General features: G+C 39.6%; 2 protein-coding genes and 1 long non-coding RNA gene across 9 annotated transcripts in view; 1 reads left to right on the top strand and 2 right to left on the bottom strand.

Moving 5' to 3' along the window:
* The window catches only part of LOC309497887 (uncharacterized protein), a 25,546-nt gene extending 16,959 nt beyond the window's left edge, over positions 1 to 8,587 (top strand). For 3 of the 7 annotated variants that reach the window (XM_082168295.1, XM_082168291.1, XM_082168292.1), the window contains 9 exons: positions 1,100 to 1,546; positions 3,160 to 3,417; positions 3,506 to 3,760; positions 3,848 to 4,090; positions 4,242 to 4,499; positions 5,784 to 6,086; positions 6,180 to 6,428; positions 6,507 to 6,590; positions 6,893 to 8,587. In XM_082168295.1, coding sequence (XP_082024421.1) covers positions 1,100 to 1,546; positions 3,160 to 3,417; positions 3,506 to 3,760; positions 3,848 to 4,090; positions 4,242 to 4,499; positions 5,784 to 6,086; positions 6,180 to 6,428; positions 6,507 to 6,590; positions 6,893 to 6,959 — 2,164 coding nt within the window. In that variant the 3' untranslated portion in view covers positions 6,960 to 8,587. The other 4 variants (XM_082168297.1, XM_082168293.1, XM_082168296.1 and 1 more) reach the window with 4 other exon arrangements.
* LOC309498402 (uncharacterized protein) overlaps positions 1 to 12,754 on the bottom strand; it is a 201,848-nt gene that overhangs the window by 115,840 nt on the left and 73,254 nt on the right. The gene's annotated exons all lie outside the window — the stretch shown is intronic.
* LOC309503564 lies at positions 7,269 to 12,754 on the bottom strand. Its single transcript, XR_014207733.1, has 2 exons — positions 12,282 to 12,754; positions 7,269 to 11,525 (listed from the first exon to the last, which is right to left on the bottom strand). It is a non-coding gene; the product is annotated as an uncharacterized lncRNA (long non-coding RNA).

Genomic DNA, 12,754 nt, shown 5'->3' with positions numbered 1-12,754 from the left:
GTGTTACGGGCGTGTTTTAGTGAAGCGCTGTGGAGCCTCTGGCACGACAGTGGAAACGCAGGCCTGGTGCTATTAGCCCGAGGCTATCAGCCCGGCACGGCCCGTTTAAAGCCCTGGCCCGGCCCTGGCCCGACAGTGGAAACGCGGCTAATGATCTGTGAGACAATCAAGCGTATAATGGTTTTTAATAAATGAAACTATAAATACATACGACTACATGTAAAAAAAGAATACATATATTCAGAATAACGAAAAGTAAAGAAAGAAAGAAAGAAAGAAAGAAAGAAAGATAGAGGAGATCAAGGAATGGCAAATATCACAAACAGTTAATCTATGAGAGCCAGCAAAGAATCAAATCACCTTAAGACAGGGGCAAACAATCTTAAACACATCTAAATATCAATAGAAATAATACTTGCACTTATTCTTTGGTGCACAGCGAGTTTGTGTGTGTGTGTGTGTGTGTGTGTGTGTGTGTGTGTGTGTGTGTGTGTGTGTGTGTGTGTGTGTGTGTGTGGATCCTCGGTGTGTGGTTCATGAGCTTAAAGTGTTCTTTGGGTTCTTCTGTTCGTCTGCGGGAAGTTTAAAAGGTTCATAAATCAAGAAGATGTTGTCTCATCCGAAGGACAGGAGAAAGAGCGGACAGGGAAGAAGGGATGAGTGAAATTGAGCTATTGTCATCATCCTTTAAGGATAAATCAGTCCACACCTATTTTGGCTGAAATGACCAATAGTAGTTAGGAACGTTTAGCGAGAGAGAGTTTCTTCGTCTCCTTCTGACAGTCTAATCTGCATGTTTAATTATGATGTCAGAATTGGTTAATTTTTACTCAAATGAAGAAGAACAAAAAGGTTAAAAGCTTTCTGAAGTTTAGAACTGAATCGGTCATCGTGATTCTGTCCAGACGCTACACGTTATACTGTATATGGACCTTGGAAAACAGTGTAATGAATGTCATTAGATTTAGTCCTCTTAAATAAATTTTGCTGTTATGTTTCTTCTTATCAGAATAATTGTTTTATCTACTATATATTTGATTTGGAAATGCTGCATGTTGTCATTAATTAATGAGATTTTTATTTCTCTGTATTTTATCAGGTTTTGGTTCTATCATGATGAAGAAATGAAGAAGTCTGCAGTGAAACTCCTGCGTAATCTCAGTGTTGCTGCTGTAGAAAATGACACAGTTACAGGAACAAGATTCTCTACTCTGCTGTCGTCTGTGTGCAGTTACAAATCCTTCCCTTTTGATCAAGAGTGGGATGAATATGATCCTTATTATCAGAGTGATTTCCTGCTGGATCTTTGCTCACATGTGAAGGACTATGAGACTCAAACAGGCAGGAGTTTCCTTCCAGCATTACAGTCAGTTTTCCAGTTACCTGATGTCTGGATCATAGATCTCTCAGAGAGAAAGACCTCCGACCTCCTGGAAGTGCTGAAACTCCAGACAGAGAAGAAACCAGTAGATCTGAGAGGATGTCCAGAGGAAGACAGTGAAATGAAGAGTTTCCTTCAGTGTCTGTCCTACATCTCACAGCTGAGGTAAGAGAATCTACAACAACTTACAGTGTCAGTGTTCTCAGGTTGATATTATTCTTAGTTTGGTGACAGAATGTGTCAACATTGGACGCTACAGTTGTCATGCAGCGCAGTCACAGCTCAAAGCTGTCTACACTGGACGCGACAAAGCGACCGTTGCAAATTCGTTCTTCAGAACTAGAGCTAGCGCTGGAAGTACATCAGGAATGGAACAGGGCATCAGTTTACTGTCAGGAATTTGTTGTCTCGCTGCATCCAGTGTAGACAGCATCACTGATTATAATGGCTTATATTTGCCGCTCACGTCTGGTTTAGACACAGTGTCTGTGTATTCCCAGGCTACAATTATTTTTTTGTGATAGCACACATTATTTAAAAAATATATAAACATTAAATCAGTTACAAACATGAAATATTAGAGACAGATGACAGCTTCTTCATAATTGCGCTCTTGTATTTAAACGCGCTCACACCATTGATGCATTGCTACACGATCATGGAAAACTTGGAATTTTAAAATTGTGATTTAGCCCATGAAAAATCTAGAAAATAAATGGACAAAAAATTAAATATGTAACTATTCTATTAAAATATGCAATTGTTTTGCTCAGTTATACTCAGCTCTAAAATATTTTATCAATATTTTGCACTCTTTGTTGCATAGAATATTGCATATATATTCATATATTGTCTATAGTTCAACATTAGACTATTAGTTGAAGTCATAATTTATAAACTGAAAACATTTACTGACGCTCCAGAAGGAAACACAATGCATTAAAATTCAGGGGTGTGTAAATATTTACAGGATGATTGGGGGTAAATTGCTCTTATTTTGTCATCTGGAAATATGTAAGTATTTATGCAGCTTCTGCAGGGCAGCGCAAAAAAATAAGATCTTAAAATAAAATAAAGATGATCCAATCCTCCCTTTCAAACCCACCGGCTCTTGATGTGTTGTGTTGCCTTGAGCATCAGTGAATGTTTGCAGCTTTTGATCATTCAGGAAACAACACATATGAACTGGATCTTCTGTGTAAATTCAGTTATTATTATGTCTTGTGGTCTATATGTAAACAAATATCATGTGACTGGAACTGTACATATATTTAAAGTTCCTCTAAAATTACTGTTCTTGCAATAAACAATACTAAGTAGTTTGTTTTTCATAGAAAGTATTAAAAAGACAAAGAAGGTATTAAAAAACTGCAAAAAATGCATTTTATCTAGTATTTAATACAATTTCATTAGAAATCAAAGTGAATCATTCTGAATTTGCAAAAAAAGAAAAGAAAAACAAAACAATGAATCATAAATTGAATCAAGTGTGACCACTGACCAACAAACATAAGTTTTTGAAATTCCCCCCAAGTCACGCAATCCTAGAACGGGGTCTGTGTGAGACGCGAGCGCAGCGGTCAGACACGTCCGTCTAGCGCATGATTACATTGAAAATCAATGGACAAGTAACGCAGTGAATGGAGAAACACATTCTGTGTGAACTGGCCCTAAGAGCCTTTAGATTTTACACATGAAATACAATGCATTGTTCATTTCGTTTTCCAATTGTAATGAGTCATATGTCATTGTAATCGAGTATGTATTGTATTTTTCAGCTGTTCTGAGCGGTGTTTGTTAACTTTAGTTAAAGTGGTTCAGCTCAGAGAGAATCCAGAGCTGGTGACTTCACTGTTGGAGGTTCTCGGCTCCTCCGTCAGTCTGGAAGGAAGTTTACCCAGTAAATCCTGCAGGTCTGTGGGAAGAGTCTTACGTTTCTCTTCTGACAGACTCAGCCTCACTCTAAAACCCGAAGCCATCTCTCTAAGAGGAACAAGGCTTCTCTTCAGACACATCACACACATACACACACTCAGGTACAGACAGGATTATTAATAATCATTTCAGATGTTGATCTTGATTGATTTTCCTGCTAATATTTACAGTGCGTATTGTTGTGTTTAGGTTGAGTGGTTATATGGTGCTGAGAATAGTGCAGGTGTTGAGGTCAATGAGGGTTCAAACTCCTGTCACTGTTAATGAACTCACACTTGATCTGAATGGTGAACGGCTGTCAGAGAGGAAGTGGTCCAGAGTCCTGAGCAGTTTGGCCATCTTTCTGAGACTCTGGACTGTCCGGTGTTTGAACCTGACTGAATGCAAGATGGCGTCTGTTTCTCTATGTGTCCTACTGTGTCACCAGGGCCCAGTGATGCTCAGGTATTAGACTATAAGACACATTTCAGCAGTGTTTGACCTTATATTTATCATGGTATAGAAATACAACATTAAACTCTGTGTGTGTAGACCATCTAAAGAGAGTCTCCAGAAGCTGGTTGAATGTGTGTATGAAGCTCAGGAAGAGGAACTGACTCAGCACTTCCTGCAGAAAGTGGGTGGAGATCTGACTTCCTGTTCCTTGAGCTGGGAAGAGCTTCACTATTTCCTGCAGCACAGAATTCAACAAATCACTGTGAACTTCAGAAAGAGCAACATTCAGTGCAACATCAGAGAAATGCTGCCGTTTCTGAACAGGATTCAGTTTAAACGGTAAGCTATTCAATAAATTTGTTCTATCTCAAAAACACTTTAGAAATGATATAAAACTTCTAAATGAATGGCAAGATTTAAAGGTTTTAATGATACATGAAATGATACGAAGGATCAGTCTTTAATCATGATGATTTGTGTGTGTGTACAGGATGAGCTCTGTCTTCATGCTGTCTGTAATCACAGAGATCTATGAGAGCGGCTCTGTTGAGTGTGTGTCCAGTCTGTTGAGTTCAGTGAAGAACTACATCACCCTGCAGAGCAGAGATCTGGACTCTGTCCACTGTGCGGCGCTGCGCTTCACACTCCAGCACTGCACTGTAGTTTCACTCGACCTGCTGTGGACCTCCATACCAGAGGAGGAGCTGGAGAGCATTGTGCCTCTCTTCAGACACGTCTCCCACATCAGGTCTCGCTGCTTCTCTCTGGAGAGGCTTCTCAATGCGAAGGCTGCGTTCCTCCTTTAACAGTCCTTCTGGAGCGTTGAACACTGGAGTCTAGTGTATCTGATATTAAAAATATATTTTGAAAAAAAAAAAAATATATATATATATATATATTAAAAATGACTTAATGTAGTGCTAAATGGCAATAATCTGCGGTCTCAAAGGCTGCTTCCCAAAGATCCTACAAATGGAAACAGCCGTCGACAGTGTTGATGACGTGAAAGTCGAGATATGCAGCCTTTCATTTGAGGAACTCCTGATTTCTCTCTTCTCCTCTTTCTCTCGGCCTGTTTCTTACATTCAACAGATTGTGTGTGATATAAAAGCCTTGTGGATAAAAGCTTGCATTATTTTGCAACTAGTTAAAGACAAATTATTTTGTTAGTTGTATTTTATAGGGAAAAAAATGAAAGAAAAATGTATTCCCATCCATACTTAGTGTTTTAAGATACTGTGTGTTCAGGGTTGACAGGCTGCTGTTACTGAAGATGCTTCGCTGCTGCAGTGTCTCTGATGTGTGTCTGTGTGTTCAGTGTTGACAGGCTGCTGTTACTGAAGATGCTTCGCTGCTGTAGTGTTGATGATGTGTGTGTGTGTGTGTGTGTGTGTGTGTGTGTGTTCAGGGTTGACAGGCTGCTGTTACTGAAGATGCTTCGCTGCTGTAGTGTTGATGATGTGTGTGTGTGTGTGTACAGGGTTGACAGGCTGCTGTTACTGAAGATGCTTCGCTGCTGTAGTGTTGATGATGTGTGTGTGTGTGTGTGTGTGTGTGTGTGTGTGTGTGTGTGTGTGTGTGTGTGTGTGTGTGTGTGTGTGTGTGTGTGTGTTCAGGGTTGACAGGCTGCTGTTACTGAAGATGCTTCGCTGCTGTAGTGTTGATGATGTGTGTGTGTGTGTGTGTGTGTGTTCAGGGTTGACAGGCTGCTGTTACTGAAGATGCTTCGCTGCTGTAGTGTTGATGATGTGTGTGTGTGTGTGTGTGTGTGTTCAGGGTTGACAGGCTGCTGTTACTGAAGATGCTTCGCTGCTGCAGTGTTGATGATGATGTGTGTGTGTGTGTGTGTGTGTTCAGGGTTGACAGGCTGCTGTTACTGAAGATGCTTCGCTGCTGTAGTGTTGATGATGTGTGTGTGTGTGTGTGTGTGTGTTCAGGGTTGACAGGCTGCTGTTACTGAAGATGCTTCGCTGCTGCAGTGTTGATGATGATGTGTGTGTGTGTGTGTGTGTGTGTGTGTGTGTGTGTTCAGGGTGGACAGGCTGCTGTTACTGAAGATGCTTCGCTGCTGCAGTGTCTCTGATGTCCAGCAGGAGTTCTCCTCAGTTCTGCTCTCCGTCCTGCAACACAAGCTGGACTTCTCCTGCCGTTCTGCTCTGGATCTGACAACAAACACACACTCTGAGACTCTACATCTGACCACTGAGGACTGCCGTGTGATGACCACAGTCATTCAGAGAGCTCACACACACACACAGCTGATTCTACAGGACTGTGAGATTAACACAGCTGGAATGGACCAGCTGTTCCCAGTGTTACATGCTGTGAAACTCTGGTGAGGAACATCAACAGATTACATTCATACACACACAGACAGAAATCTAATATAAATATATATGTAAATCATCTCTTTCTCTGTGTGTTTCAGCTGTGATAAATCTCTGCTGCTTCAGTTTCTGGCTCATGTGAGTCCTGAGGAAGCGGAGTCTCTTTCTCGAGCTCTGGGTGACGAGGTGGACCTCAGTCAGACTCCTCTGGAGCCGCAGGTCTGTCGAGGTCTGGCGCTGATTCTGGAATATTCTGAAGGACTGACTGAACTGGATCTGAGTCAGTGCCGTCTCACCGATCCCAGCCTGGATCTGCTGCTCCCAAACCTCCACAAAGCACAAAACATTGAGTGAGTGACTGAGACACAAAGAAGTATAAAGTATGTCATTTTTTTGCATTTTGTCTGATTTGTTTGTTTGATCTGCAGTTTTAGTGGCAATAGCATCAGTGACACTGGGGCTCAGAGAATCTACAGTATCGTCTGTCGCAACAGTGACATAAAGACAGTGAGGTGTGTGTCTGAACGTCACAGAATCACATTCCCTTCTCAAGTTATTTGAGCTGAAGTCTTACAGTAGCAACAAACACGAGGCTCAGAAATAAAACTGCAATCTCTGAGTTGAAGTGCTTTCTCTTTTATTCAAAGCCATTTCGTTACTGTTTTTCCTTTGCTATCTACTACAATTTATCATCCATTAAAAAAGAAATGTAAACATTGGAACAATTTATATGTCTATAAATCTGATTTCTGTTCATGATGGTGTGTTTGTTTCAGCTGCTGTTTCTAATATCAGTGTGTGTTTGCATCTGTAGGCTCTTTAACAACAGGATTGAATCCAGAAAGCTCTTCCTCACAGACCAACGATTTGAGATCTGGTGATGATAATAAACTCTCTCTGGCGAAACAACCACTGCACATCTAGAGAGATCTAGAGGCTGGTGAAAAGGTAACAGGTGTGAACACTTTTGAAGAATCGGCCCATCAGAGTCCCAGAGATTAATCTAGCAGCAGATTTTTGACCATATTCATCTTCAGTCATAATCAACAGTGGGTTTCTGTTGCATTAACTGTTTTGTAAAATGACTAAATCCATCTGTAAACCGTCTTAGTTATACTGTTAAACTGTTATAGTTTTGAATTTAGTTTTTATTTCTGTTTTATTACATGGCTTGGTTGAATTCTAATGTAGAATGCGGTGTGTTATTTCTTGATAACCGCTGCTAAGTATAACACACCGTTGCCATGAAAAACAGAGCATTGCTATGGACGCAGGATTCTAACCTTAGAGACGGAACAGACTATTTTCTTTAGCAGAAGCAATACAATAGTTTTTAAAGCTACACTGTGTAAGATTTTCTCCCATCTAGCGGTGAAATTGTTTATGACTACCAACTGAATATTACTTTCTAGCCCCTCCCATTCCAAGGGCGTTTTAACTCCTACAGTGGCCGTATTATTTCAAATCTGCCGGCAGTCGCGAGTAATCTCCCTCTCGCATCCGTCACGGTGCCACTGAGTGTAAAAACGCGAAAGGCGAAGCTTGAATTTCCAGGTATGTCCCTCTTTGGCTGATGTATTTTCAAGATGGAGGCGCAACATGGCTGCCGCCAGTCGAGTGACTCGCTTGTATGTATTCTAAATGGCAGATTCTACGCTTACGAGAATACTTGATTAGTTGGTAGAAGTAATTACACATTAATGAGCACATATTATTTTGAAAGAACAAAGTGTTTTTTGCTAAGAATCAGCTTAAAAAATGACACAGTGTAGCTTTAAATCAATAAACTCCTTTTTAAATCAATATTTTGTGTCAATTTATTGATTTATTTGGTAGGTAGCCATGTTATAAGCGGGATAATGTAGAGCGAGGCGGTTGTTATATCGAATACATCGGGTTCCCGGTCAGCCTGTCGGGGTTGTATTCGCTATAACAACTGCCTCGCTCTACATTATCCCTTACATATTCAATTTAGTTTAGTTTTCACTTTAATTTAGTTTTATTGTAGTTAATATAGTATATAATATATAATTTAGTTTTTAGTTTTAGTATTTGTAGTCTTCTAAAGTAAATCTGCTAACTGGAATCGTTTAAAATAAAAACAGGGTTATTGTACAGATAATGTATTTACACCATTGATTACCTGATCTTCTCCTCTTCATCATGAAGAAGAGTAGAAACCGTTTGACTGCCTGAACTCTAGTGTTTACTGCAGACAGAATACAAGAGAGACGTTTTACTCAGGAAAACACACTTACCTCATTCCTCTGACTAAAATGATTGGTCTGTTAAGCGAGTAAAACTTGATTTAGTTTTTATATCTTCTAGTTCTTCCTGAATGTTATGGTACTGAGGCAGTTAAAATATAATGTATTACAAATGTTTACAGGGCGTTTACAAGGTGTCATACTGTTACTTGACTGGTTTTCAGATGTATTTTTGATAACTTTTGCATTCAATTCTGTGTTGTATTCATAGCTTTAATAAACTGTTACTGATTGAAATTTAATCTGACATTTTCCGTATTCGTGTCATATCCAGCATACATTCATTTTGAAACATGATATTGTGCTAGAATTTAATAAAAGTTTTTCTGAATTTAAAGCTACTGAACTTAGTTTTTTTTAACATATTCATCAGATTTTAGCAGTTCTTTTGAACAATATTCAGGTAGAGAAACAAAGGACGATCTGATCGAGATGCACATTAGATGATAAGGGCACTTGTGTTTTCCTCTTCAGAGTTTATGATCGTTGCTGTTGCCATGGCGATTCCATTTCCACAGACATGTTGGAACAACGGCTCCAATCACTGAAACAATCTCAGTGTTTTTCAGCTGATGTTGAATGTGTCTGTATGAGGGAATCTCAGTAGGACGACTGAGAGCTTACAGAACATAAAACATCTCAACATCTTTGAGAAAGAGATGAGCAGCTGTTGAAGTGTCTTCCATTCGTGTTCACTAATATATTACACTTCACTGAGGTTTGTTTTGAGGAGAGAAACGTTGTTTTATATTTCTGCACATCAAGGAACTCCAACGCTTTCTCGGATTTGCTAACTTCTACAGATGATTCATTCACAACCACAGTCTTCTCAGTTCCCCCTTGCTTTACGGCACGACGTCACGTACATCAACAACATAATGAAGCAGCCTCTATGGAAGACACTAGCACGCATTTCAGACGTGAATCATGGCAGAGTCGACGAAGAAAACGAAGAGGGGATCAGGCCGTGAGTGCAGAGACGGCTCTGCGTGAGTGGTATTTACGACAGTAATGTTAAAGTCGACATGAAATCAAAATTGACCCTATTTACTTTGTTAGCGCATGTTACTAGTCTTGTGGTGAACAATTAATCTGTGAAGTTAATACACAGAAAAAATTTGTTTGCCGCATAGTAATCTTTAATCAAAGTCTGAAAAGTCACTTCCGGTCTGAAATGGCGTTTCTTTTCTGATGACGTCAGTTTGACGGCTTGGGTTGGAAAACTCTTAACCACTCCTCAAACCGTTAGTCTGCTATGAGCGAGAGATGGAGAGGAAGAGTGCTGACACTAAAACCCTGCCCTCTGTTCAATATTCCCTTTCAGTGGAAAATACGTCACAAAACTGGAGTAAAGTCATTTGCAACTTCTGGTTCACGCAGACTTTAAATACAAGTTGCTGTTTGACAAAAACTGAAACTGATTAATATGCCTTTAAAGTTAAAGTAAAGCCATTAGGTTAAAGTTCAATCTGACGAAGGGCTTGCATTAAGGTTAAATGACAACAGTGGCTTTTTTACAATCAGTTTTTAAATAAGTCGGAAATAAACAGCAAACCCTTAGTCTTGTAGTTTTGATTTCATATGCGTAGCATGTGATTGTATGTAAGAAATATGCCTATAAAATGCTGAAAATATTAAATTGACAGTCACAAACCAAAATGTTTAATAGTCTATGGAGTGTCAAGAAATTACAATGACACAAGTAAGAACATAAAATATCATGGTGTGGCAACAATAAATATGAAAATGCCATTGCTCTATATAGTCTATAAGCACCTACAAGCTGGAAAAAAAAAAGAATACACAGAATAATGGGGAATTTAATTATTTTATCGAAAATCTTCTGCAAATAAACAAAACATTGTCAGATCAGTTTGACCCCCTTTCGGCATCTAAGGGGTTGGGAAAAAAGTAAAGCTTGTTATACATGGACATTTCTGACTTAAAAAATGAGACACAAGAAATTTGTCAGCCAAAAGTATTCGCAATGTATTTTTTTCCCATATATTTGTATACCCAGCAGGCACAGTTGGACTCCAACTAATCCATCGTCAGTCAGACGTCATATTTTGGTTGAAAATGAAAGTCAGGTTGACGTCTAAACCCAACGTTTGTTTGGCGTCAAGCTCCAACGTCAGACAGATGTTGAATTGTGGTCGGAATAAGCACCGCAAAAAAATGTGACATGCATGGCAGAACATTAAATCTGTGAAGATCTCAGCAGAGGAGGAGTAAACAACTCCACAAACAGCATTACCAGCTTCACTTATTACTAACCAGACTGACTTTATTTCATTTCTGGTTTAATGAAATCAATAGTTGTATTTTAAAGACACCATAATGGTGGTTAGCGTTTGCTTTAGTTGTGCTCTTGACCCTTGACTTTATAGTATAAAATTATCATAATATAAAATTAATATATCCTGTGCCTGCTGGGCAGACTCTACAAAAAGGAAAAACAAATTTGTCTAATTATTTAGCATCCTGTTAACAAGCTTTGTTATTCCATCCTACACGGGTATACAGTTATTCAATGTGGTATATTCACTTCAAAAGTCATCATAAAACAAAACATAGTCAAAGCAGAAATTAGATTACCACCATCATTAACTCTGTCAAGTCTCTGCACAGAAATGGCAAGACTGCCTCATCAGTCTGGTATTTCTTCAAGAATGGACTAAACGTCCTGGATAACGCCATGAAAAACTGAAGTTTGGCTGAGATCAGGGGATCTTTATTTGCTGCTTCAATGGTATCAAAAGAAGAGGTTCCAGGGTTTGATAGTTCTTTTCTACGGACTGCTACCACATATTCTTTCAGCTTTGGCCATACATTAATGGCTCTCTCTGCAACAGGCAGATTGTCCAGCCATCTATGTCCACAGAATGGGAGTGGAAAAAGAGATGAGCCAGTAAGTTTTGTATAATCTTCCCTTCTTGCAGGGACATTGTGAAAAACATTGCTCTCAGAAGTTTCTCAATATTCCACGTGGAGAAGCCAGTCATGAATGAATTGTGTACCGTGTGCAGTCCACAGCTCCCACCCGAAACTAGCTGCCGACCTCCATGTAGTTCACCATGTTCTTGCTGGAGATTATTGAGGAACTTAAAGTTCACGTTGGTTGGGGCCATCCATACTAATGGAAGTGAGATGTTTCAGGTCTAGTAGGTGCACACATTTCTGAGAACAGAAATAAATAAATGATGAGACACCAACAAAAAATGCTTAAAAGATGTTACAGACATGTTTGGTAATTGCAAATTTGCTTTAATTAAAAAAAATCCTGTAGAGTGCATTGTCCAAACTCCTAAAACCTTTTTTACATAGGGAGAACAAGTTATTCTGAGGAAACATGCTTAATGTAATGAATGTCTGATGCTCTGTGGCCTAACAGCAAATTATAAACCATTAGACAACTGACAAAATGAAGACTGCAATACTAAGGTTGTCCATTAGACGGAGGCTTAGGATAGGAAGCCTAATCTCTTTGAAATGGTGCAGTAGATCCTCACTCTTTAAATGTACCATGAACTGTGATCCCAGATAACGGGACTGGACACAACCAGCCTCCCAAAATCGAACATGGACATCTAGTTGTTTATTTTTTGTTGAGTATTACCACCTGACCACTAGCGGGCTGAAACCATGTCTTAAAAAAAGAATCACGAGCATACATACAGAACGCGTTTTTTGCTTAGAAAAACGTGAGATGGGCAGTGAAATGGGGGATTGTGTATTGTTGTTTGGAGTGGCTTTACATTAAACAAACAGACACCTACAGTGGCCAGCTAAACAAATGTATTTAAACACACACACACACCATACATCGCATGCTCCATATACATTAAATAAGTTATACGTGATCTTGTTGTTTACTTGCTGTGCTTACGCGCCGATAGCTAACAACACACAGACATTTGAAGCAGTTTTACTCACCGCCTGCGGTTCCAACGCACGATTGTGAACCTTTATCGTTGGGACTGCTCCATCCTTAAAGGGGCTATATGCATCTTTTTCCCCAAAATAAACGTAACAATAGCCTTTTTATTTTACCATTTATGACTCAAACATCTCCTGATGAGCATACTGACACCTTGTCCACTCACAGTGGGTGCACCTATAAGCCTGTATCCTATTTTTCCTATTTTCTGTCGGGTCGGATTTTTCCCGCGCTGTCTGCGGATGTGACGTCAAGCGCGTTCATGTTAAACGTTTCAGATCACTAATTTCAGATAAAGAATTCTTACCTCAGTAAACATAATGTTGACCTCCTTGCAGCAGATGACTTGTGAAGTGTGTACGTACGAGCGCGCGCTGCGAGAGCGAGCAGAAAGGAAGAGCAGTTCTGTTTTTTGGCCACAGGTGTCAGTCGCGAGTTTAAATTTCAGAAAAAAGCATATAGCCCCTTT

This window comes from Leuciscus leuciscus (genome assembly GCF_965113295.1).
Source record: "Leuciscus leuciscus genome assembly, chromosome: 1".
Lineage (NCBI taxonomy): Eukaryota > Metazoa > Chordata > Actinopteri > Cypriniformes > Leuciscidae > Leuciscus > Leuciscus leuciscus.
This window is presented reverse-complemented; position numbering and strand designations above follow the sequence as displayed.